We start from the raw sequence: 22,666 nt of genomic DNA, 5'->3' as shown, positions 1-22,666 counted from the left end.
TTTGGCCCAGATTGGGGCCTAAATGGCATGGATCGGGTTGGTGCCAGATGGGGGAGGACTCCCCCATCCGGCACTGACCCAATCCGGATGGTTTCAGCCCTGATCCAGGCCAAAACGGGCTGAAAATGGCTGAAAATGGCAGTTTGTGCCCAGATCAGGGCCTAAACGGCTGGGATTGGGTCAGTGCCAGGTGGGGGAGGCTTCCCTCTCCTGGCACCAACCTGATCCGGCCAGTTTTGGCCCAGATCCAGGTTGTTTCAGCCATGAACTGGGCCGTTTCGGCTGCAATCCAGGCCAAAATGGGCCCCAAATGGTGGGAAATGGCCATTTGGGGCCCGTTTTGGGCCCGGATCTGGGCCTAAATGGCTGGGATCAGGTTGGGGCCTGACAGGGGAGCATTCCTCCACTCAGCACCAACCCAATCAAGGCTGTCTTGGCCCCAAACTGGGCCGTTTCGGCCCCAATCGAGGTCTAAACTGCCCCAAATTTTTCATAGGTGGGCGGGGCCACCTGACTGTTGGGGGAACTTCTCGAATGGTGTTACGGTGTGTTCCCCCTCCAAATGAGCCCTGGCCTTAAAGCAGAGCAGGGTCTAGCAGATGCTCAGCCTTATCATAGACCCATCATTCTCCCAGAGACAGTCATCTGTCATTTACAACCTTCTGATCACTTATCACTGCCCCACCTTATGATCAGCTCATTCCAGATCATGAACATCTGTATTATAGCCCCCAAATCCCCAATACTCAGTTTTTCCAGCTATTTCCCCTGTGTGGCACAGGTCTCTGTCTCTACACTCCTTTCTTCTGCTCTCCACATCACAACTCTACAGGATTTCCACACTTAGGTGTTAAGTTTAACATTTTTACTCTGTGTGTTTGCAGGTGTGTTTGGATTCTTGTATGCCTCTCGCCATTTCTGATTTATCAGTTTCTCAATAAAGATTTTAATTTAATTCTGTCTTCCGCATGCTTGTTTCTGGAAATCTCCCCACTCTGATACTAGAGTGCTGCCCGGATCTGAGTCCTTGGTAAACATAGGCAGAATTCCATAATTTGCTTAGCTGCATGTGTCTGTACTTGACACATTGAGAAGGGGGACACTCCAATAGTCAAGGAGCAGACACATGTAGACTGTTTGGGTAACACACACTGCCACACTGGAGTGGTACAGTCTAGACGGATTGCATCATATGATAGTGCTGAGACATATAGCTTGGCTTTAAAAGGGAATCTTCAGGATTGCGTGTTTTCTCCTGGATGTTAAGAAGTTTCAATGCATTTGCTACCAGGGTAAATCGCTATCACTGCAAACCTTAAATGCATCTGATTAAACAATTATTTTAGGGGTTTTTTCATTAAGTCATTCCTTAGAGAGAAACAGAATCATTATATAAACTATTGAATGATTTTTGTGCATGAACAGAGGCATATTGAAGGGAGCAGAGGATATAGAATATTCACACGTGTGAGCTTTGAATAGAGAGAGTATAATTGAGCTTGGATTTTTGTGGGAGTTTCCTGGGGGCCTCAGATTGGAGAGGGTATAACGCCAAGATCCCTATTGCAATCTTGACCAAACTTGGGTGCTGGCTGGAGGAGAGCCTGCTACACACTTCCTGTGAATATGGGCTCTCTAAGTGCAACGGGGGCCGTTCTGAGCACCACGAACCGCAAACCGGTTCAGCAATGGAAAATGTCCATTGCGGTTCATGACTTCGGGATTGTCATTGGCACCGAACCACAAATTCATTAATTTTTTTTGGTTCATGCCCATGTCTATCCCAGAGTATGTTATTCCTATATCCTATTCCTTTCCTCAGGGCCATATAGTCCCATGAAGGAGCTGACGCTTGGGCACATTATTAAAAGGGAAATTTAAATTAACCATTTTAGAATATAATTCCTGGTGGCAGCAATCTACCCAGAGGGTGTAAGAAGAGGATTAAAGGCAAAATCTAACTGAAAAATAAAGAGGGTCACTCATAACACACACATTATTTTAAAGGTAAATGTTGGATCACATGTTCGATTGGGGCTTGTGCAAACCCAACTCATATTCAGATCCTGAGTAGGTCACATATGGTAACATATACCATATATTACAGTGACCAGCCACAGAAAGAACTTTTGGAACATTTTTTCGCATTTTCTCCTAACCAGTCCTTATCTTATACCATCAAGCAGTCTATTCTCTGAGTTCTCCCCCTCTGCTTGCCTGTTTTGATACCACTGATACCACTGGCTGATCTGCTCCATTGCCAGAGTTTTATCTATGACTGCAGCCTTGAGCTGCAATCCTTATGAGCATCCCACTGAACTCAACTGGGTGTCCCCTCTGAGCGTGTGTGTTTAGAATTGCACTGCGAGTCAAGTAGAAGTATATTATATTTCTTTTACATATTTCCATTTGTCTGGCGGCAGCACCAAACTATTCCTGATGTTAACTTTTTGTGAAATAACCCCAGTGAATAAGTCATTTATTAAATAGATTGTGACAATGACTGATTCCAGATGGATGTTTTTTCACTGTAAAATATTTCGCAGGTTTAGTAGTTTATTTTATTGTTGCTTACAGACCAGCTGTTCAGGGAATACCAAGGTCTTGTTTTGTAGGTAGCAGGATGAATTTTTTTTATATATTGAGTTTGCATTGACCAGCAACTAAAGCAAATCAAAACCAAACAGTGTTATGTTGTACCAATGGGAACATTATTTAGTTGAGTAAAAACACATTTGTCCTATAATGAAATTTATTTTATTACATACTGTAAAACAGATATCTGATAATGAAACTTTTCTGCCCTCTTGGGTAATTCTGTCTTGTCTTATAAAGATTGAAAGTGGGTTTAGGTAATGAATGGACCTATTGGTTTCTTCCTTCAGATAACTGCTCCTTTTTATGTGAACACAGGAATGAGACTATAAAAGTAGTTTGGATACAAAGAAATTTCAGTATAAAGTGATGGACAGGATTATTGTTTGATCTGTTCGTTGATCTAAAGCAACCCTTCAGTAGTTTAATTGAATATAGTCTTTAGTTTACAGGCTTATGCAACCTGAATGTTATCCTGCTCCACATCTCCATATGCACGTGGAACATCTGCACATAAAGGCTTCGACATTTGGTTCAGTTTAGGGAAGGAGCTCCATGCATTCATACTCCTGCAAATGAATGGGGAGACCCTTTAAACAGCAGGGTTCAATCTGGGCATTGAAATTCCCTTAGTCTTGTTTGCAGTAGAGCATTGTATTAGATCATAAGCTTGATGTCTTTTTTTGCTATTTTGTTATTTTGCCATCTTCTGGGCATGCAGTAAGGGTCACTAGGTGTGTGGGGGAGAAGTAACTGTGAATTTCCTGCATTGTGCAGGCGGTTGTACTAGATGACCCTAGAAATTCCTTCCAACTCTATGATTCTACTATTGTATTGCATTACAGAGGGGAAAAATGTGTAATTCAAGTGTGCTTAATGATCTTCTAGAACTTCTTCAATAAAAACAGCTTGGTACTTTACTGTTTTCTGGTGTGATAAAGATATGTAAAGATGTCACCAAAGTGTGATATGGCAAATATTTAAAAGAAGCAATAGCTTTATCAGCTCCAAAGAACACTTTCTTGGGAATAAGCCTTATTAAGTACATCTGACTAGGAGTCTAAGTAGACCTGCTTAGGATGGTTCTCTATGTCTCTGAGTTGGGATCGGGGGGTGGGGGGGGGAAATCTAACTATGGCTTTCTCATCCCACCTTTCCTTCCAGGAACTTAGGGTAGCATATATAGCTCTCCTCCTCTATTTTGGCCACAACAACATTGAAGAGAGAGAGCAACTGGGCCAAGGTCACCAAGTGAGCTTCAAGGCTGAATGTGTATTTGAAGTGGTGTCTCCCAGGTTCTAGTCCAATACTATAGCCTCTTCATCAAACTTACCTCTGATCGGCCCATGCGGTCTAGGTTGGAGATATCATATACATCTGCTACAGCAACCGTATCTACACCTCCAGTGCCTCGCTTTTGAAGTCTCAAGTTTTCCAGGATCTTTGAAAATCGAGGATCCTACCATAAACAAAAAGAGGTTCTTTTAAAATGCTTACTGATGGTCCTTGTATTTTTTTCCTGATAATGTCATCATCAGTCTATTACAAAAATGTAAGGAGTTCCAATTTTTCTGTAACATGAGATATAAATTATCTTGCTGCATTAATAAGGAAATAAGTAATCAGTTTTCAAAAACAATTCAATCAGACAGAATGAGACAATCCAATAAACAACATAATAGGATTAAGACCACAGAATTAGAAAACAGATTCAGATTTATTCGGTCTATGACCAGTACAAATTGAAAGATCCGTTCTAATTTGTTTATGATTTAGTATAAAATTATCAAATAAATTCTATTTACAAATGGAAACTGAGATTTTAAAAAATGAACAGACTTGACTTTAGTTGGCTTAGAAGATTATAAAGTCAGTGTGGTAAGTAAGTCTTCAATGCTCTGTTAAAAGTACCATGATTCTGGCTGTAATGAGCAACAGCATAAAGGCCGTTTGCATACATCTTACTGGCCACGGAAAATCGCACAAAACTCCCAGAACAACGGCGTCTTCATGGCGCGATCTCCCGTCATGACTCCAATTCATAGCACAATGAGGTCAGAAATCGCGCCAGGAAGACGCCATCATTCTGGGTGTTTAGCACGATTTTCTGTAGCCGGTAAGACTTGTGAAAACAGTCAAAGTTAGTTGCAGAGACTGGGTCTATCATTGAGACAGCCCACTTGGCAGAGATCATGATCCTAATATTTGGCGAGACCACCCAGAGATGGTCCTTCACAAGTATACATTCAGTACAATCTTAAGCAGAGTTACTCCAGTCTAAGCCCATTGATTTAAATGGGTTTAGACTGGAGTAACTCATTTTAGGATTGTATTGATAACGTATATAATCCAGAAGCATTTAGGAATGCCTACATTTCAGTGAAAATACGCATGTCTGTGCTGTCAAATTACAACCAACTTATGGCAAACCCAGCAAGGGACTTTCAAGGCAAGAGTCAAGCAGAGGTGGTTTGCCATTGCCTTTCTCATCAGAGACTTCCTTGCTCCCCCATCCAAGTACTGATTCTACCTAGCTTCTGAGATCTGAGAAGATTGGGCTGTACCATGCCGCCTTCCCTCTCCAATGAAAATAAATGGACATAATTAAGCACTTTCATTGATTTATAAAATAATGGGAGACTATTTCACACTGTATAAGCTGTGAACCAGGGTTTGCCATCAACTGTATACTTAACCTGAGCTCAATGACAAGTTTTTCTGTATGATACATTTGTAAACCTCTGATTATCTTATTTATACTTCACTTTTTTAATGTGAATAAATCCTCTTAACAATGCTAGTGTTTTCTTGGATTCACACTGCCTTTCACACTGCCACTGTGAAAGGAAAATTATTAGTTCTCTGTCAAGAGCCATTTTATTGTCTTTCTCACCTTACTAAGCTTTGGAAGCTTGACATGAACTCCTGCACGTAATCCTGTTCCCAGATTTGAAGGACAGGTCAAGACATATCCAAGGCATTCATTCCACATAAACTCCCAGCCTCGTTCTTTAATTAACCTTTCAACCTGAAAAGGAAATAAAATGTAATGAACTGATCCTTGTGGATACAATATATGTCAACAGTGTTTGCTTTCTGCTCAAATACATGCTGTCTCCTAGTAGCCAGCCATAAAATCACATCAGGCACATTACAGAACTGTGGCCAGCTTACTGACATCCATGGAGTTCCACAATGGAAGTGAGGGCAGAATTTATCTAAAAACAGTATGTAAAAACAAAGCTACAGTTTTGCAGGCCAGATTTATCTGTGTCCATTCCTCCTCCTCGCCAAAAAACCCCCACCCAAAACCCCCTAAATAAACTTATTCTGAAAATACTACAGATTTCAGTGTGACTTGCAGTAGCCAGGTATGCTGGCTACTGCAAACTTAGCCAAGCTGATTACGAGCTGTTCACCAGCTGATAAAACTTTTAAAAGTTGGGAAACTAACATTTTCCCCATATCCATGCTTCAGTACATGATTATGTGACCTCTGCTTCCAGACAGTCAGAAACTCCAGAGGTACTGCTATCAGGATTGGGTTTTTTTTAATGAAAGAGAGCAATGGAGTTTCATGATGGCTTTGTAATTCATGTTTTAATTAAAGACAAACTGTGGACCCAAAAATAGTCACTGCAACAGAAGGGGGGAAATGACCAGGGATTTCCCTTTGTCTGACCCAAGTCTCCCCTTCAAGGACACTTACATTGTTAGGGATTTGAGTAAACCCATCTTCCTCTATTTTCATTCTTTTTACTTCAATGGACTCTCAATTGCCCTCAACACCCTAAGAGCAATACGGATATGTCCTCGGTTTACATTACTTTTCAAAGACATACTTTTTTACATACATGGGTAGCCTCCTGAGTAATTAGGAACTTTTACCTTATTTGTGGATGGTTGGTTTTGCTGTTTTCATGACTAGTATAAGTACCTCACTTTACTGTTACATATACTTATGATATAAAAACAGAATATAGCTTGGGAGAAACAAATACCCTAAAGCTTCCTCCAGGTTCACGACTAGCTACCTGCACCTAGAAATATATAGCCATCTTCTGACTCTGTCCATTCAAAACAGTAATTTCTTTCTACTGTTCTCTTTGGCTCCATCCTTCAGCTGGAGGTCTTTCAACCTTCTCTGAGTTCTCATTTAAAAATATAGAGAGATTCCAAAAACATCTTTTAGCCATTAGGAACCATTCATCCTACTGATGAAACATCATCTGACAACCTGGACTATAAACCAGAAAGTTGCTTATCAAAGAAATTATCTGCCAACAGCTGTAAAAAGTATAACAATATCCTTTCCACCAACATGTTTACAGTAATACCCACATCAATATGCCCATCATTTAACATTACTGCTGTGGCAAACAAGAATTCTCAGTTATCTCTGGTCTCCATCTCTCTCGTTCTATCTCTCATTTAGACTGGGGGCAAGATATTTTCCTCCTCCAGTGGGCATTGCCCATTGGCACTCCAGCAGCTGGTGGGAAGAATAAAAATTTTTAAAAGTCAGCAATAGCATGATGTTACTTCTGAGAAAACCTGGGTATGACATCATACCTCTCTAGGAATCACTGGAAACTGCACGGTAAAACCATAAGAGTTTTCAGCATGGAAGTGATCTCAGTCCTCTTTAGGAATCATCAAAAACTCTCTGGCTCTACCCCAGAGCTTTCAGTGATTCCTCGAGATATGTGACATTTCTGGAAAAAAACAGAAGTATTGGGTGGGGTGTCTCTGCCCCACCTAATCTCCCACTGATTTTCAGGTCCTAACCCTGTCTCCACAGTAGCCTTTGTCTCCCCCTACCTCCAGGGGGCTTATTATTTTTGTATGAGCACTAGAATACTATTATATTGATGTACCGATATACCAAATATGTGAGCAAGGATTTCTGAATTCCGAACTTTCAGTTTTCACAAGATAAGTCTCTAGCTTCTTCTGTTGTAGATACATAAGCTGAAAGGAGGGAGGGTGGCCGCTGCTAGGGGACTGGGCAGGGAAACTGTGGGAAAGTTGCCATGTGGAACCCCATTGCTGCTACTGCTTTTTCAGCAACCACACTATCAATGGAGAAACCATGCAAAGCACTCCTCTCTCTACACTTCAGTCCCAAGTCAAATCAGACCCCCCCCCCTCCCCAACACACACAGAGTTTTAAATAGTCTTTTCTCACAGCTGCTGTGTGGCTGCAGGGAAAGCATTTTGGAACTTGTTAAAAATATTTCATGCAGTTTAGCCATAAGTTAGGTCTGCTGGAAAGAATGCAAAAGAATGGCAGCAAAATCCTGAATGCCTACCAGACTGCAGTTGAGAGAACGCCATTTTTGAATGTTCATTTACATTTTTAAAAAATCCCATGTACATTTTAAAAACCCTAGCATATGACGAATAATGATTCTAGGCCATTCTTCTCACTCCTAAGCAAAGCAAAGTTTCTACATGCAAGAATTTTTGTTTTTATTTTTTTACAGATGGTAAAAATGGCATCTCCCACCTGCATTCTAAATGGGTATAATGCACTCTCCCATTTCACTCCCACCCCACATTGCAGCATTTCTCAATCAGACTTTACTATTAGTAGAAAGAGCTAATAGTTCAGTAAGAACAGCAGTCGCACAAACTCATTAGATTTGTAACTTTTAAAACTCAGACGTGACGCAAAGAAAGTGAGCACCTCCTTTAATCCATGGCAAAATCTTTCAAAGACTCGTTTCATGTTTCCTCCCTTTTCCATGGAAATCACCCTGGTGTGGTCTTCTTCATTAATCCAGACAAGAAATGTTTTGTCATTGTTGTGCCTGGTTGGAAAAGGGGGGGGGGGGAGAAACGTTGTTTTCTACACAATCTTTCACAAACAATCCTACAGGTGCCTGTTTGTTCCATTTCACCTTGCCCCTTTCCTATCTATCACCGCAGTGGATGAGAACAAGAGTTGTGTGGTGTTATTACCAAGGCAAGGTTAAGAATAAGAGCCAGCAAGGATTTCTACCACTTAATTCCACTACCCAGTAACAACAACATAATCCTTCTGGTTTCTAGGGTTACGCAGAGAATATCACTCAGTTCCGATCAGACTGGTGCTGAAGTGCTGCTACAGTACTAGCAAGAACGTTTTGTTCTGTGAAATGAATGCAGCATGAGGCATGTGCTGCTATGGGAACTGAGAAGTGGGGAAATGGTGGGCTCCTTTTTACATCATCGGGTGGGAGTGGCTGCCCCATAATTTTAGAACATTTTGAAATATGAACCTTTTCTCCAAATCTTCCTAATGCGTCTTGAAAATACAGTCTTAGTTCCTTTCTCCAGTTCTTTACAGAATTGACACAGGTTTCGTAAAATACCCCGATAATCAAATAAATGCATCACTCACAAGTGCACAACACAGCATTCGCACAGCTACAGCAGCATGTTTTGTGAAGCAATGTTATATTTCTGTATTTGCATTGTTGTTCAGGGTGAGTAAAAAGCATTCAGAACTGTACATAAAGCCTCTCTTTCTGTGACGCCTGATGGCTGCAAGTGATGGTGATTCCTTGCATAACAGAGCAGTGCAGTACCTCAGAACACTGATCACCAATGTGGCATCCACTTGCTTCAACCCCAAAGAGCCTCTTCTCAAAACTAGAGAGCTGATATTGGCTTTCTTCGACCTCACTGGAGCAGGGGGTGCTTCAGAAACCACAAGCAGCATCACCTTGGGGTCTACAGGGAGTAACCCTTTGGAAATAGGTGCCTCTCCCATCAGATACTTGGTTTCAAACTTCCAAACATTCTGTAACAGCCTCCCATGGCAGTCATTTTATATTAGTGCCCACTACTTTTTTTCAAAATTCCAAAACTGCCCACAGGTTCAACCAGATTAGCAACCTCTGCTGGAGAGCTGAATATCAATAACTGTTCTGTACTAAGTCAGACTTATATGTTCTGACATATGGTAGTTCTCTGGGAAGAACTGTTCTCCTGGAAATTGATGTTGTCCCATGGTATCATTCCCTTTTACACAAAGTATTTTCTGTCTAAGGAAACAACACTATGTTGGAAGATTATTTTTGTGCATTACAAAGCTCTCACATGCATGCATAGTGCAAAATATATGCCAACACAGTTGTCAAAACAGGATCTGCACAGACTACCTATTTCTAGATGCAAACTACATTGGATGCTGGAAGACTGGTTTAAAGAGAAAACAGCACTTGACTGTAAAAAAAAACATTCAAGCACCAAAGAGTATTAAATGGTAAAATCATACACTGGTTAAAAAAAAACCCTTACATGTTTATTATAAATTTAAAAGTAGAAAAAAATGTATCCAAATAAATTATATGTGAATGCCCATATCATCATTTCTTCATAATCAAATATATTCATTAGTTTGAATATATTATATGTAAATATAGATTACATTAATAAAAATAAATAATAAATAATAATAAAATACATTAATAAAACAAGTACTTTTTATCCAAGAGCTGTAGCTTTCCTCATTGAATCTTTTATTTTAAATTTAAAATAGAAAAAAAATGAAGAAACTAAGCCATGTTCAAAAACTCCTAAATGTAGAAGCTTGTTATCTTTTAATTGATGTTGATACGTTAAATTTCTTGGAGTTGTTTTATTTCCTATGAAGCGTTTCTTAAAAGCTATTATTATTATTATTATTGGACAAATGCACAATGCATGCAGTCAGCTTTAGGAATAGCATCTGTTGTGTTAGGATAAGTAAGGAGGGAATTTATGAAATGTTTAGCTCAAAAATTAAGTGTGCACAGTCCATACCAGATTCCTCTGGCATCTGGCCAATCACGGGCCATCCCAGCACATGTAAGCAAAGGGGACACTGGTTTATCAAACAGGAAATGGTCCTTCAGACCAGCATATGGAAGGCAGAAGAAAAGAAAGAGACCAGTGAATTTTGTTTTAGACATTTATCATATTATATATTTATCATAGTATTCAGGCAATACAAATGGGTCCATATTGATCGAACTGGATTCTTCTCTATTACAAGTTAGAATGCTCTTTCCTAGATGACTTGATAGGCTTCTCATTGCATGTAATAAAAGAGATTCTAAAGAAGGTTATAGTCACATGGAGAAGTAGGGAGATACATTATAGAAAAAAAATAAAAATACATGAGTTTTTATAATAAAGAATCTACATACACACAGTTTTTATAGAGTCTGAAAATAAGATTTTTCAAACATATTGTTTCAGAGACATATACAAAAACCTAAGTTAGAAATGTAAAAGCAGTTTGGTATGAATTAATGTATTATGCATTAAATGTATAATGCATTCATTATCTGGTTTTGCTCAGTTAATATAGTACTAAGAATAACTGGATTTCTCACTGAATTTATTTTTTCATATTTATTGCCCCATAAAAATAAAGATTTTATTATAGGAGTGTATACTCCCAGTTTGTATCTATGTACTGGCGATGCTTACAAATCTTTCTCTGTTTGAATTTCTCCTGGAGTTTGAGGTTCTGGATGATATCTGTCTGTCTATCTATGGTGGAACGGCAACAGTGAATTTGCAGTTTGTCATTCTTCCATTTAAAACCTGTCCGTACGTTGTCCAGGCTACTGTGCCTGAGAAGTTCGCTACAGTTTTCACTATGCATCTTTTTATATTTAAACATTATCACACAGCGCACGCGCACACACACACACACACACACACAAAGTCTTGATGGGATTATACAAGTATGAAACTTCAGTAAATGCCACTCACAACAACTATCATTCATTTTTTAAATTGTCAAGTCACTACAGCTGCCACCTCCCTCCCCATGGGATGTCTGTGTGTGGGTTGGCAGTATATGGGTTGCCGCACTGAAATTGACTGTATTTTATGTTTTTATGTGGTTTATATTTATATTTATATATGTTGTTCTGCACTCTGAGCCTGCTTGCGGGGATAATGGAATATAAATTTAATAAAATTAATAAATCAGATAACTGGGGAGAGCCAGCCCAGACAGGAAAAACAAATCTGAATATGGGACTTTTCTTAATGGCTAATCATTATTGCAGAATTGTACATGTTGGGCTGTTCTGCACAAATGAAACCTAAAAGGCAAACTAAAGAATTTCCATATGCATTCTGTTTTCAGTTAATGTCCTAATTTTTTTGTTTGATGTATGTGGACAGCTTAGACACGAAAGATTCCTAGAAAAACAGAATAATGTGGTGAGTCTGGGCAGATTACAGGGATGAAAAATACTTTCCCATCGGTCAGTGAGTGGTCAACAAAATATGATAAAACAATTCAATCTAACAGCAAAGATTCTTAATAAAACAAAATAATGCAGTGGGATTGGGGGCTGAAGAATTGGAAAGCAATACAAGCAAACAAAAAATTGTCTAAGGCAACAAAACAATCAATATAGGTATTGTATCTCTTATACAAAACAATTCAATCAAACAGCAAGATTATTAATAGAACAAAGTAAGTAATGGGGCTGGGTATTAAGGAATTGTTCTCTAAGACGATCTAACAATGAGTGAAGTAAAAAGTTTATTCTCTGTAGCAATCACCCCCTTAGCTGATCTATACTGACACTATAGTTCTGCTCCCATAGCACACCCATAATTCCAAGCAAGGGGCCCACTGTCACCCAATAGAGCTGTTTCTTTCCATTTTAAATGTTGCTTTTTTGAGTGCTACTTTCTTTTTGTAGAGATTGGAGTTACTCTCATGTCTTCAAATACGGAAAAATTCACTCTCAGATACATTAACAAATAGGAAACAATGTAAGTTCTTTCACTGTACTTACATCAATAAGCTGTTGTTGCTCTTTCTCTGACATAGTAGTCAAGCTGTAATATTTTCCAGCAAGATCTCCTTTCAGTCCAGCCAAAGCAGTGACTACAACATTTTCTACTTCTCTCCTTTCAGCCCTAGAACAGGCAGGAGGTAGGCTCAGTCCCCGAATACTACGACCAGTACGTACACGGGATGATAAGACATAGCGTTCATCAAATTGCCCTTGTGTGATCTGCCAAAAAAAAGTTTGAAAATGAGTTTGTATCATGCAAAGAAGTGAAAGAACTATTGTAAAAGCCGAAAGCCCATGAGTGTCATCTTTGGATACGTCTTCACAAATGAACATGAATAAAAGGATTCTAGAAGTACGTACATTCTAGGAACATGCACAGAGATACGGTGTTGTTTTATTATTATATTTGCTGTTGTTACTATTATCATTCACTCTTCACATATAAAACAATTCAACTATGTGACATGAAAATGATTTTGAATTGTGGATAGGTAGGAATTTCACAAGCATCTTAGCTTAGAATGGAGTGCATATTTTCTCTCAAGTGGGTCAACTTAATTCATCAGCATTGTAAAAAAAATAAATACAGATTATATGATGTCCTAGTTGGAGGAGTATAAACTTATGTCTTGGAGATAAGGCTGGGGATTAGAATTGTGAGGCTCCTCCCTCACTGGCGCCCCCACCTGACGGCCTGCCATCCTACCAGGCAGGTGTCCTCCAGCCTCAGATGGGCAGGGAAGGAGGTTGCACCGCCTTGTTCCTTCTCCTGCCCTGGGAGTAACAGCACTCTTCAGCTGCCTCTCCCTGCAAAATCCTCCTCAGCCTTCACAGGAACCTGAATTTTAAGGCCTCCCTTGGCCCCACCTCCCTGGCTCTGCCTCCAATCTCCACCCAGTCTCCCTGACTGGCCCTGCTCCCAGCCTATCTGATAGGAAGGCTGGGTAGACTCTGCAGTCTCCTGGCCCCACTCATTCCATCCCAGCCTAGGGTGGAGCATTTGGTCTGCCTGGCTCACCCCTGCTGCTTCTGAACCCTCCCCAGTGGCTCCCCTGGCAGCTTGGGGTCTGTGCCTGCCTGGTAGGGTTGCCATGTCCAGGTTGGGAAATTCCTGGAGATTTGGGGGTGAGGCCTGGAAAGGGTGGGGTTCGGGGAGGGAAGGAGCCTCAATGTGGCATAATGCCATAGGGTTCACCCTTCAAAGCAGCCATTTTCTCTAGGGCAACTGATCTCTGTTGCCTGGAGAATAGATCTCCAGCTACTACCTGGAGGCTGGCAGCCCTACTGCCTGGCTTGTGCTGATGGCAATATCCTGGGGGCCTGGATGAGGTGGAGCCGTCTGGGCACCTGCAGGAGAAGGGTGAGTCAGCTGAGTGGCTGCAGGCTGTTCCCCAGAGTTGTGCCAGGGCGTCGGTGGCGACTGGCCTAAGGGTGACGGAGGCCTGGGGATTCCCGTAGAGGCTCCTGCAGGTGAGCTACTGCCAGAGGCCGCGCTGCAGGGCCCGAAAATGGTGTCTGCTGCTGCAGGGCTGAGGGGGGTTGGACAGAAGGACGGCGTTGCCATACAAGAATCAAACACATTTGGCACAGAAGCAAATGGATTATGTTCAGAATTTATTGCTGAAGCAGTAGGAAGTTGCAAAATACAGTTAATGTCTAATGTTAAAAAAAAATCAAAAATCCTAAACTGGGTCCTACCTTGGAGGCATCCAGATCTGTGTGGTGTTTCATGAGTTTTGGATCATAGCCATTGTGTCTGACTTTGATCACTGGATCAAAAATATCAGAAAATACCTGTGGATTCAAGGAAATATTAGTGGCTATTTTTTTCAGTTTATTTGGTGTTTGCATCTCTCCTGAATAACCTCATCATGATATATCTTTTTATTTCCTAGGCTTTGTAACTGTTCCCCAGATCTTATACTTGAGTGAAATGATGTAACAAAAATAAGCTGGTTAAGTAAAATCACAGAAAAACTTGTGATTATAAAGAAATTACATTGGAGAGAGATGAAGGAAGGATAAGAAACCAGTAAGGGATGCCAATAGGGTTGGAGAAAAAAATAACAACTGATTCTAATGCGAAATGTTTGCCTTTAAGTTCTAACTGGGCTATGAGCACACACATGAACACATAAAAGTTGCCTTATACGGAAACATATTATCCACCTGTTGTTAGTATTATCTATTCAGACTGACAGCAGCTTTCCAAGGTGTCAGGATGAGGTCTTTCACATCACCTCCTACCTGATCCTTTAAACTGGAGATGTTAGGGATTGAACCTGGGACCTCCTGCATGCCAAGCAAATGCTCTACCTGTGAGCTAAAGCTCCTCTATTGTGCACATCCCAGATCAGGAGCCACTCTACTTGGATAACGTTTACTTGTGTACTACAAGAGAAGATTAGAACAGCTGTGCATGTTGTAGAGGTGGCAACCAAGCTGGAGATATTTAAATGTATCACATGAGGCACTCAAGTTATTATGACTGGCATATTTGAATAACATGATTCATTCCAATTAACTCCTAAACCTAACATACTCATTATGGGATTCCTTCCCTGTGGAGACTCTATAGATGGATGTTGGTTTTAAGGAGGTGAACTGAAGTCTTACTGTTCCAGGAGGTATCTGGAAGATGTGAATTTTATCCCAAACATAACTTACTGAACTGGATTGTTAGTCACGACTGTTTGATAAGAGAGGGGAAATGTCTCTTGTCAGATCATGCATGCTAAGCAGCAATGGTTCTTGGATGGGTGATGACCAAGGAAGACTCTGCAGAAGAACCCTCTCTGCTTCTCACTTGCTTTGAAAGCCCCTTGCTGGAGTTGCTATAAGTTGGTTGCAGCTTGACAGCACATACACACCTCCTGTTCTATAAGAGTGGGGGCATCTAATTTTTCCCTTCCCCACACTTTCTTCTTTCTGTTCCCTGAAATCCCTAATAGCATCTCCCCTCTTCCTACCTTCTTCTCCACATCAACCTGCCAGCCTAGCTTAATCTCCTCCTCCTTTCTTCAGCGTTCCCTTCTTCCCACTATCTAGCAGCCTCTGCCATGGAAACTGTGGCTCAGTAGTACGGTGCCAGCTGCAAGGATAGGCCCAGTTACTCAGTGGGAATCATCCGAGGACCTGTGGGGGTACCTCATTTTCCCCAGTATCCTTGTCCCCACAGAATTTCCTCTTTCCCTCCTCCAGAAGCACCAACCAGCCTGACAATTATTTGCCCCTCACCTTTACCTGGATTTGAGCCCAGTGACATCTTAGAGACCAACAAGATTTTCATGGTGTAAGTTTTAACTAGGGGTGTGCACCAAAAAAAAAAAATATCTGGATCTGGGTTTCAAGGATACAAAAAAAAAATCCAAGATCCGTGTCAGACTATGGATGACAGGATATGGTAGACAGGTCTCTGTCCCATTGCAACAAGAAACCAAGCTTTTGGTTAAATGGTTTTATTCAGAAATCCAATCATTTCCATATATATGTCTATAGAGTTACTCAGAGGCAAGAAAGCATCTAAGCAATACACGTTTCCTTGATAGGAATAGAGACTTGAGGAAAGTACAACTCTAAATACCCACTAATTTCCCCCTGTGAGCTTCAAAGAAAGAGATAACGCAGCTGTGTTTTCAGGCTGTTAGAGAAACGAAAGTGTTGGTTAGAGCATTTGCAAAATGAAATCAAGACACAGCAGTAGCAATGGTTCAACACCTAGAACAATGGCATGGATGTAGGGGTAGAGACATGACAATCCCTGAAATTCAGGTAAAATTCTCTAATCTTTCAGCAAGACTAGAGAATCCCAGATTCATCTGGCCATTATTCCCTATGGGGAAAAATATCCAGGGGCGGGGAGCATTTTTCAAGCAAACTACCAATATTTTAGTGAACCTACTTCTGACTGTCCAATAAGACCCCTCAAGTTTCAAGAAGATGGACCCTGGAGTCCAATTCTATGGGCCATTGAACAAGGTGCACCTAGCCACTCTCCATTGTTTCCTATGGTGGGAAAATTTCCAAGCTGGCTATCAGGCAGAAACACAAAGGGGCAAAGCTTCCACTGACCAAAGGCACACTCCCAAATGCAAACTCATCCCAGAGAAAGCGTAACAGAATCAAACTGAACCAAGGGAATGGAATCCCCCCCAGAATCAAAGTGAAGCAAGGGGACCAACATCAAACTGGAGAATCATATCAAACCCAACAAATTCCACCCAAACCAAACTGAAGCAAGTGACACTGTTGCAACTTAATCCAACAGAACCAGTGTCACTCACAGAAGCCAGGCAGAACCCAGAGGTAGTGAGGGAACAGTGGCATCTGCCTCACTTCCCCGCTCTCTCCTCTGCCTCGCCTCATGGGGAAAAAGACGTGGGAGAAGCCTGGGAACCAGCCAGTCAAGAGGCTGAAGCTGTGTTTCTCAAATTACCCATATTAACCTTTATCTATCTGGGTTTCCTGACCCAGATTCCTGGAACAGATCCAGGATTCTTTAAACTGGATCTGGAAAGCCAGATTTAGCCAGATAGGCGTATATCTGGGCTTTTTTTGCCAGTTCCAGACCCAGATCACACAGCCCCAGTTTTGACTCTCAACAGCTTACACCCTGAAAATCTTGTTGGACTCTAAGATGCCACGAGACTCAGATCCTGCTGTTCTACTGCGGACCGACATGGCTATCTAGCTGAAACAATCTTCAGCTGTATCTAGAATACATTCATGTATACCCCATCTTTCTCCACAATGGGGACTCAAAGAAGCCTGTATCATTCTCCTTCATTGTATCCTCATAACAACTCTGTGAGTTAAGTTAGGCTGAGACTGCGGAACTGGCCCAAGGCCACCCAGTGAGCTTCCATGGCAGAGTGGGGGTTCAAACTTGGGTCTCCAAGATCCTAGTCTGAAACTGTAACCACAACACAAAAGCTGTTGAACAGTAGCAAGCAGCTGGGCCTAGGTGAGTCATGCCAGTCATGTGGCACCAAGTTGCCTGGCCCTGATAAGACTTCCTCAAAGGCCAAACAGCCCTGGAAGGGCTCTGACCCATCCCCCTGTCTTTTACTTATAGCTTGAAACACTATAGGAAATACTATTGTGGTTGTCTAGCAACAGCCACTGAGGTAAAGGTAAAGGTAGTCCTCTGTGGAAGCACCGTGATTTGCCATTGCCTTCCCCAGTCATCTACACTTTACCCCCAGGAAACTGGGTACTCATTTTACCGACAGCGGAAGGATGGAAGGCTGAGTCAACCTCGAGCTGGCTACCTGAACCCAGCTTCTGCCAGGATTGAACTCAGGTCGTGAGCAGAGCTTGGGCTGCAGTACTGCAGCTTACCACTCTGTGCCACAGGGCCACTGAGGTATTAGGTTCTTAAAGCTAAAGGTGTTGCTTCTGTTATTTTAGGGAATTTTAACCCCTAATGAGCGAGCGGGTATTAGATTTCAGAAATTTCTGCAAACCAATAGTGCTTTTCAGGTTTGTGGAAAGAACCTTCTTGTCTGTTCACTCTCCATATTTAAGTATCCACAGTTTGGGTCATATTGAGAATTAGATATATAGATGGCGATACTATTTAACAATATTTAGTTAACAAATAACAGTTCTGAAAAGATGTTATGTTTATTTTACATTGGAGTTAGTCATATTAAAGTCTGTTTTTTTTAAAGTGGAGAAATACTGTCTGAAACAGAAATAAATAAATCAATACTATTTAGAAGTGTCGCTGACAATTCCTCAGTGGCTGAAGGAAAAAGCTGTCTAGGCTGCCTCCTGAGAGGCCCTTTTAACAACCAGCACATTTGGGTCCAAAATTTTCTGAAGAGGGATTAATAAAGAGGTGCTATACTACCGTGGGACTAGACTCTTTCAGTACTCTGCAAAATTACAGTCCCCATCACTAAAGTCTTCTTTTAATTATACTAATTAGTCAGTATGTCTGGCTGTAGTTTAAATGTTATTAAGCATCTGACACAGTCTCCTCCTCTTCTTTCTACAGAATCTTGTTGATTATTTCTGTTTTCAGCTTTTACTTTGTTTTTGCCCTATTTTTCTAGACCTGCAAAATTCTGAAAATTCTTGGATTCTTCTCTAACATTGGGCATATTTGAAAGTATCATTTTGGTAAAATAAAATAAAGGCATTTGTATTTATTAAATTTTAGAAATGTACTGAATAATACAATTCCACATGCTACATATTGCAGAAGGTATTCCCTGATCGTAAAATAAATTAAGGTGCATAAGGCTGCAATCCTAAGAAACTTTCCCTGGAGTAAGCCCCATTTTATAACATGAGACTTTCTTCTGAGTAGACCTGCTTAGGCTTGCTCCCATATGAAAGTAAGTATGCATATATTTTGATTACCCTTATTTTCCTTATTCTGTCCCCAAACAATAAATTTCCAGAAATGTTACATAAATTACTGTGGCTGAGTGGGAACTTGGATGCAATGTCTCCAGTCAAGACTTTATTCACTGTAGCCCAAGAGCTTTAGCTGAATCTGCCCACATTTCCAGCCACATTGAAATTTGTATGGTTAAGAAATGAAAATACTTATGGCATGTATCTGTTGCAATTACAGTAGGAGAGGTTTGATATGGCCAGTGAAGGAAGTGATGTCGTTGTGCCACACTGGGAGGGTGTCCTGGGAGGCCTGTTCCCATGCCTTTTCTCCTGCAAGCCAGATGAGTGGTGGGCGGGAGAGGAGGCTGGGAGCAGGGGATTCCCCACCCCCACTGGGTGAATGGCAAGCTGGGGGGGGGAGTTGAGAAAAGGTTTTTAAGGGCCAGTCCTCCACTCCATCTCCCTTTGGTACTGGGCAGGCATTGCATGGAGCAGCTACACAGGCCACGTGGCCACCGATAATCTTTGGGCATGCAACTCTTTCACAGCCTCCTACAGAGCCTTTGATAGGCTCACTGCCATCATGTGTCTCCAGGGCCTGCTGAGAGAGCCAGAGGCCCAGCTAGGGCCTGCTCTATCATAAGCATCCTGAGGCATCAGTTTGGAGGGGAAATAGGCAATCTTATATCAGAAGCTTGGGGCCTCAGTGCCATCATGGAGCTGGGACAGGAACCCCTGAAGGATCCTTGACCCACAAACCTTGTGGCTAGGGAGAAAAGAAATGGCACACCTCCCTCAAGCACTAAGAATGCTTGCCAAGGAGAAGCCTGAGCCATAGACACTTCACTACTTTGTGCTCAGAGTAGGGTTGCCAAAGCTAACTGGGAAATTCCTGGAAATGTGGGGGTGCAGCCTGAGGACTGTGAAGTTTGGGGAGGGCAGGGAGCTCCGTGGGGATGTGAAGCCATAAAGTCTGCCCTCCGAAGCTACCATTTTCTCCATGGGAACTGATTTCTGCACAGTCTCTCCAGAGTCACCTGGAAAGAGAGCCGCTGTAGTGGTGAGTGTTTTCTGTTGCCTTCCTTAACTGCTAGGGAGAATTAGCTGAGGTTACTGTGTGGGAAGACAGTGTTTGGGGGTATGTGAGTGTGCATAGCCTGCTGAGGAGTGGGCCTGTTGGAGTAAGTGTTGTTTCTGTGTCTCTCTTTTGCCTGGGTTGTAGCTAATTGCACAAGGTGCTTGTGGCTAAATGGAGAGGGTCTGTTTTGCCTGGGACTGACTGCTGGCTCTGCTCTCTGCTGGGTGAGCCTTGAATTGAATTAGGCTCTTCCTCACCAGAGGCACGAGCCTTTAGCACAAGCCTTAGCCTGGGGTCTGGCCTGGCCTGGGGGCCCTGTTAGAAGCTGAATATCTCTTACATCTTATAGATGTTAGGTCTTTCTTTCTTTCTTTCTTTCTTTCTTTCTTTCTTTCTTTCTTTCTTTCTTTCTTTCTTTCTTTCTTTCTTTCTTTCTTTCTTTCTTTCTGCTTCTGCAAGCCTTTCACGTGTAGTCTTGTGAGGCAATTTGGCAAGAAGTACAATAAAAACTGAATCACGTCTGCAATGAATTGCAGTAGTATGGTTGGTGAGAGAGCTGAGGCAGTGACATGCAACATATGTGGCATGTTCATATTCGTATCTGAGGGCCACTGCAATTACACTTGCAGCAAGTGCAAGTTGGTAACCCTACTGGAGGAGAAGCTACAGGGACTTGTGGCATGTTTGTCCATACTCCATTTCATAAGGGAAGGTGAAGAATTCATGGACAGAACACATGAATCACTCTTGAGAGGGCAACAGGAGGAGAAGGGAAAGGTATCTCTGAATTTTGAGGAGGAGGGGAATGTATCTCAGATTTTGGAGGAGCACAGGAGTCAGGTACAGGGAAGAAAGTAACCTACAGGAGCAGGAAAATCAAGAGATTTCTGAGCCTCTGATACTAAGTGATCAGTTCCAGAATCTCCCCATAGATATTGATTCTGGAACATTGGGGTTACTCCACCAGCCTCCTCAAACCTTGAAGGAAATTTCTCATGCCCCTGTGGATGAGAGAATTCAAGCTTCCATTCCCCAGTACAGGGGAAGTCAAGTGCTGGTAATTGGAGATTACCATTGGCATTACTGAAACTTGGTGGAGTGACACTCACAATTGGAATAATAGGATTGAAGGATACAAGTTGTTTAAAAGGAATAGACAAATAAGAGAGGAGGAGGAGGAGTATTATATGTAAAGGAGGTATATACTTGTGAGGAAATAGACATATCTGAGCATGGAAGTGCAGTTGAGAGTCTTTGGGTGAAAATAAAAGGAGTAAGAAATAACAGTGGTATTATGGTGGGTGTCTGCTATAGACCACCAAGCCAGGCAGAGGACTTGGATGAGACACTCCTAGAACAAATCACAAATTTCTCAAAGAGACAAGGCACAGTGGACATGGAAGATTTCTATTACCCAGATATCTGTTGGAAGTCTAACTCTGCTAAAAATGAAAGGTCGAATAAATTCCTGTCTAATGATAACGTAATATCATGATAACTTAATTTTTCAGGAAGTAGAGAGGGAAACAAGGGGTTCTGCTATCGTGGATTTGATACTAACCAACAGGGAAGAAGTGGTTGGCAAGGTGAAAGTAGTGGGCACTCTGGGTAGCAGTGACCATGTAATTTTGGAATTTACAGTCTTGGGGAAGGGAAAGGCTGTATGTAGTCAGACATATATAGGTTGGGCTTCAAGAAAACAAATTTTAACAAACTGAAAGTTATGCTGGGTAGAATCCCATGGTCAGAAATACTTAAGGAGAAGGGAGTTCAAGAGAGGTGGAAATTTCTTAAAGGTGAAATATTGAAAGCACAATCACAAACATAGTATGTGTGAAAAGGATCTAGGGGTCTTAGTAGACCATACACAGAACATGAGTCAGCAGTGTGATGCGGTAGCTAAAAAGGCAAATGCGATTTTGGGCTGTATCAACAACAGAAGTATAGTGATGGCACTGATCTACTGTGCTCTGGTTAGACCTCACCTAGAATATTGTGTTCAGTTTGGGGCACCACCAGGGCTTTTTTTCAGGGGGAACGCGGGGGAACGGAGTTCTGGAACCTCTTGAAAATGGTCACATGGCTGGTGGCCCTGCCCCCTGCTCTCCAGACAGAGGGGAGTTTAGATTGCCCTCCGTGCCGCCGAGCAGCGCAGAGGGTAATCTAAACTCCCCTCTGTCTGGAGATCAGGGGGCGGGGCCACCAGCCACGTGACCATTTTCTGCAAGGGCAACCCACTGAGTTCCACCACCTCTTCTCCCAGAAAAAAAGCCCTGGGCACCACAATATAAGAAAGATATAGACAAGCTGAATCAAGTCCAGAGGAGGGCAATGAAGATGGTGAGAGGTCTGGAGACCAAGTCCTATGAGGAAAGGTTGAAGGATCTTGGTATGTTTAGCCTGGAGAGGAGATGTCTGAGAGGTGATATGATAATCTTCTTCAAATACTTGAAGGGCTGTCATATAGAGGATGGCACAGAATTGTTTTCTGTTGCCCAAGAAGGTCAGACCAGAACTAACAGGTTGAAATTAAATCAAAAGAATTTTTGGCTAAACATTAGGAAGAACTTCCTGACAGACAGAGCGGTCCCTCAGTGGAACAGGCTTACTCGGGAGGTGGTGGGCTCTCCTTCTTTGTAGGTTTTTAAGCAGAGGCTAGATAGCCATCTGACAGCAAGGCTGATTCTGTGAACCTAGGTAGATCATGAGAGGGAGGGCAGAAGGGGTACATAAGTGCTTAGTTCTTGTGGCCCCTTCTTACATGCCCAGGGCAATGCCAATCACCACCTTAGGGACAGGTAGCAATTTTCCCCAGGCCAGTTCAGCTAGGGATCCTGATGGTGTT

General features: G+C 41.9%; 1 protein-coding gene across 1 annotated transcript in view; it reads right to left on the bottom strand.

Annotated features, from left to right (window-relative positions):
• The window catches only part of CKMT2 (creatine kinase, mitochondrial 2), a 51,752-nt gene that overhangs the window by 5,433 nt on the left and 23,653 nt on the right, over positions 1-22,666 (bottom strand). Inside the window, exons 4-9 of the mRNA XM_054987394.1 lie at positions 14,094-14,189; positions 12,393-12,614; positions 10,387-10,472; positions 8,285-8,408; positions 5,489-5,623; positions 3,929-4,054 (exon numbers count right to left, since the gene is read on the bottom strand). Of these exons, the coding sequence (XP_054843369.1) occupies positions 3,929-4,054; positions 5,489-5,623; positions 8,285-8,408; positions 10,387-10,472; positions 12,393-12,614; positions 14,094-14,189 (789 nt within the window). The remainder of the gene's footprint in view (positions 1-3,928; positions 4,055-5,488; positions 5,624-8,284; positions 8,409-10,386; positions 10,473-12,392; positions 12,615-14,093; positions 14,190-22,666) is intronic.

This window comes from Eublepharis macularius, chromosome 8 (genome assembly GCF_028583425.1).
Source record: "Eublepharis macularius isolate TG4126 chromosome 8, MPM_Emac_v1.0, whole genome shotgun sequence".
NCBI classification, from domain to species: domain Eukaryota; kingdom Metazoa; phylum Chordata; class Lepidosauria; order Squamata; family Eublepharidae; genus Eublepharis; species Eublepharis macularius.
This window is presented reverse-complemented; position numbering and strand designations above follow the sequence as displayed.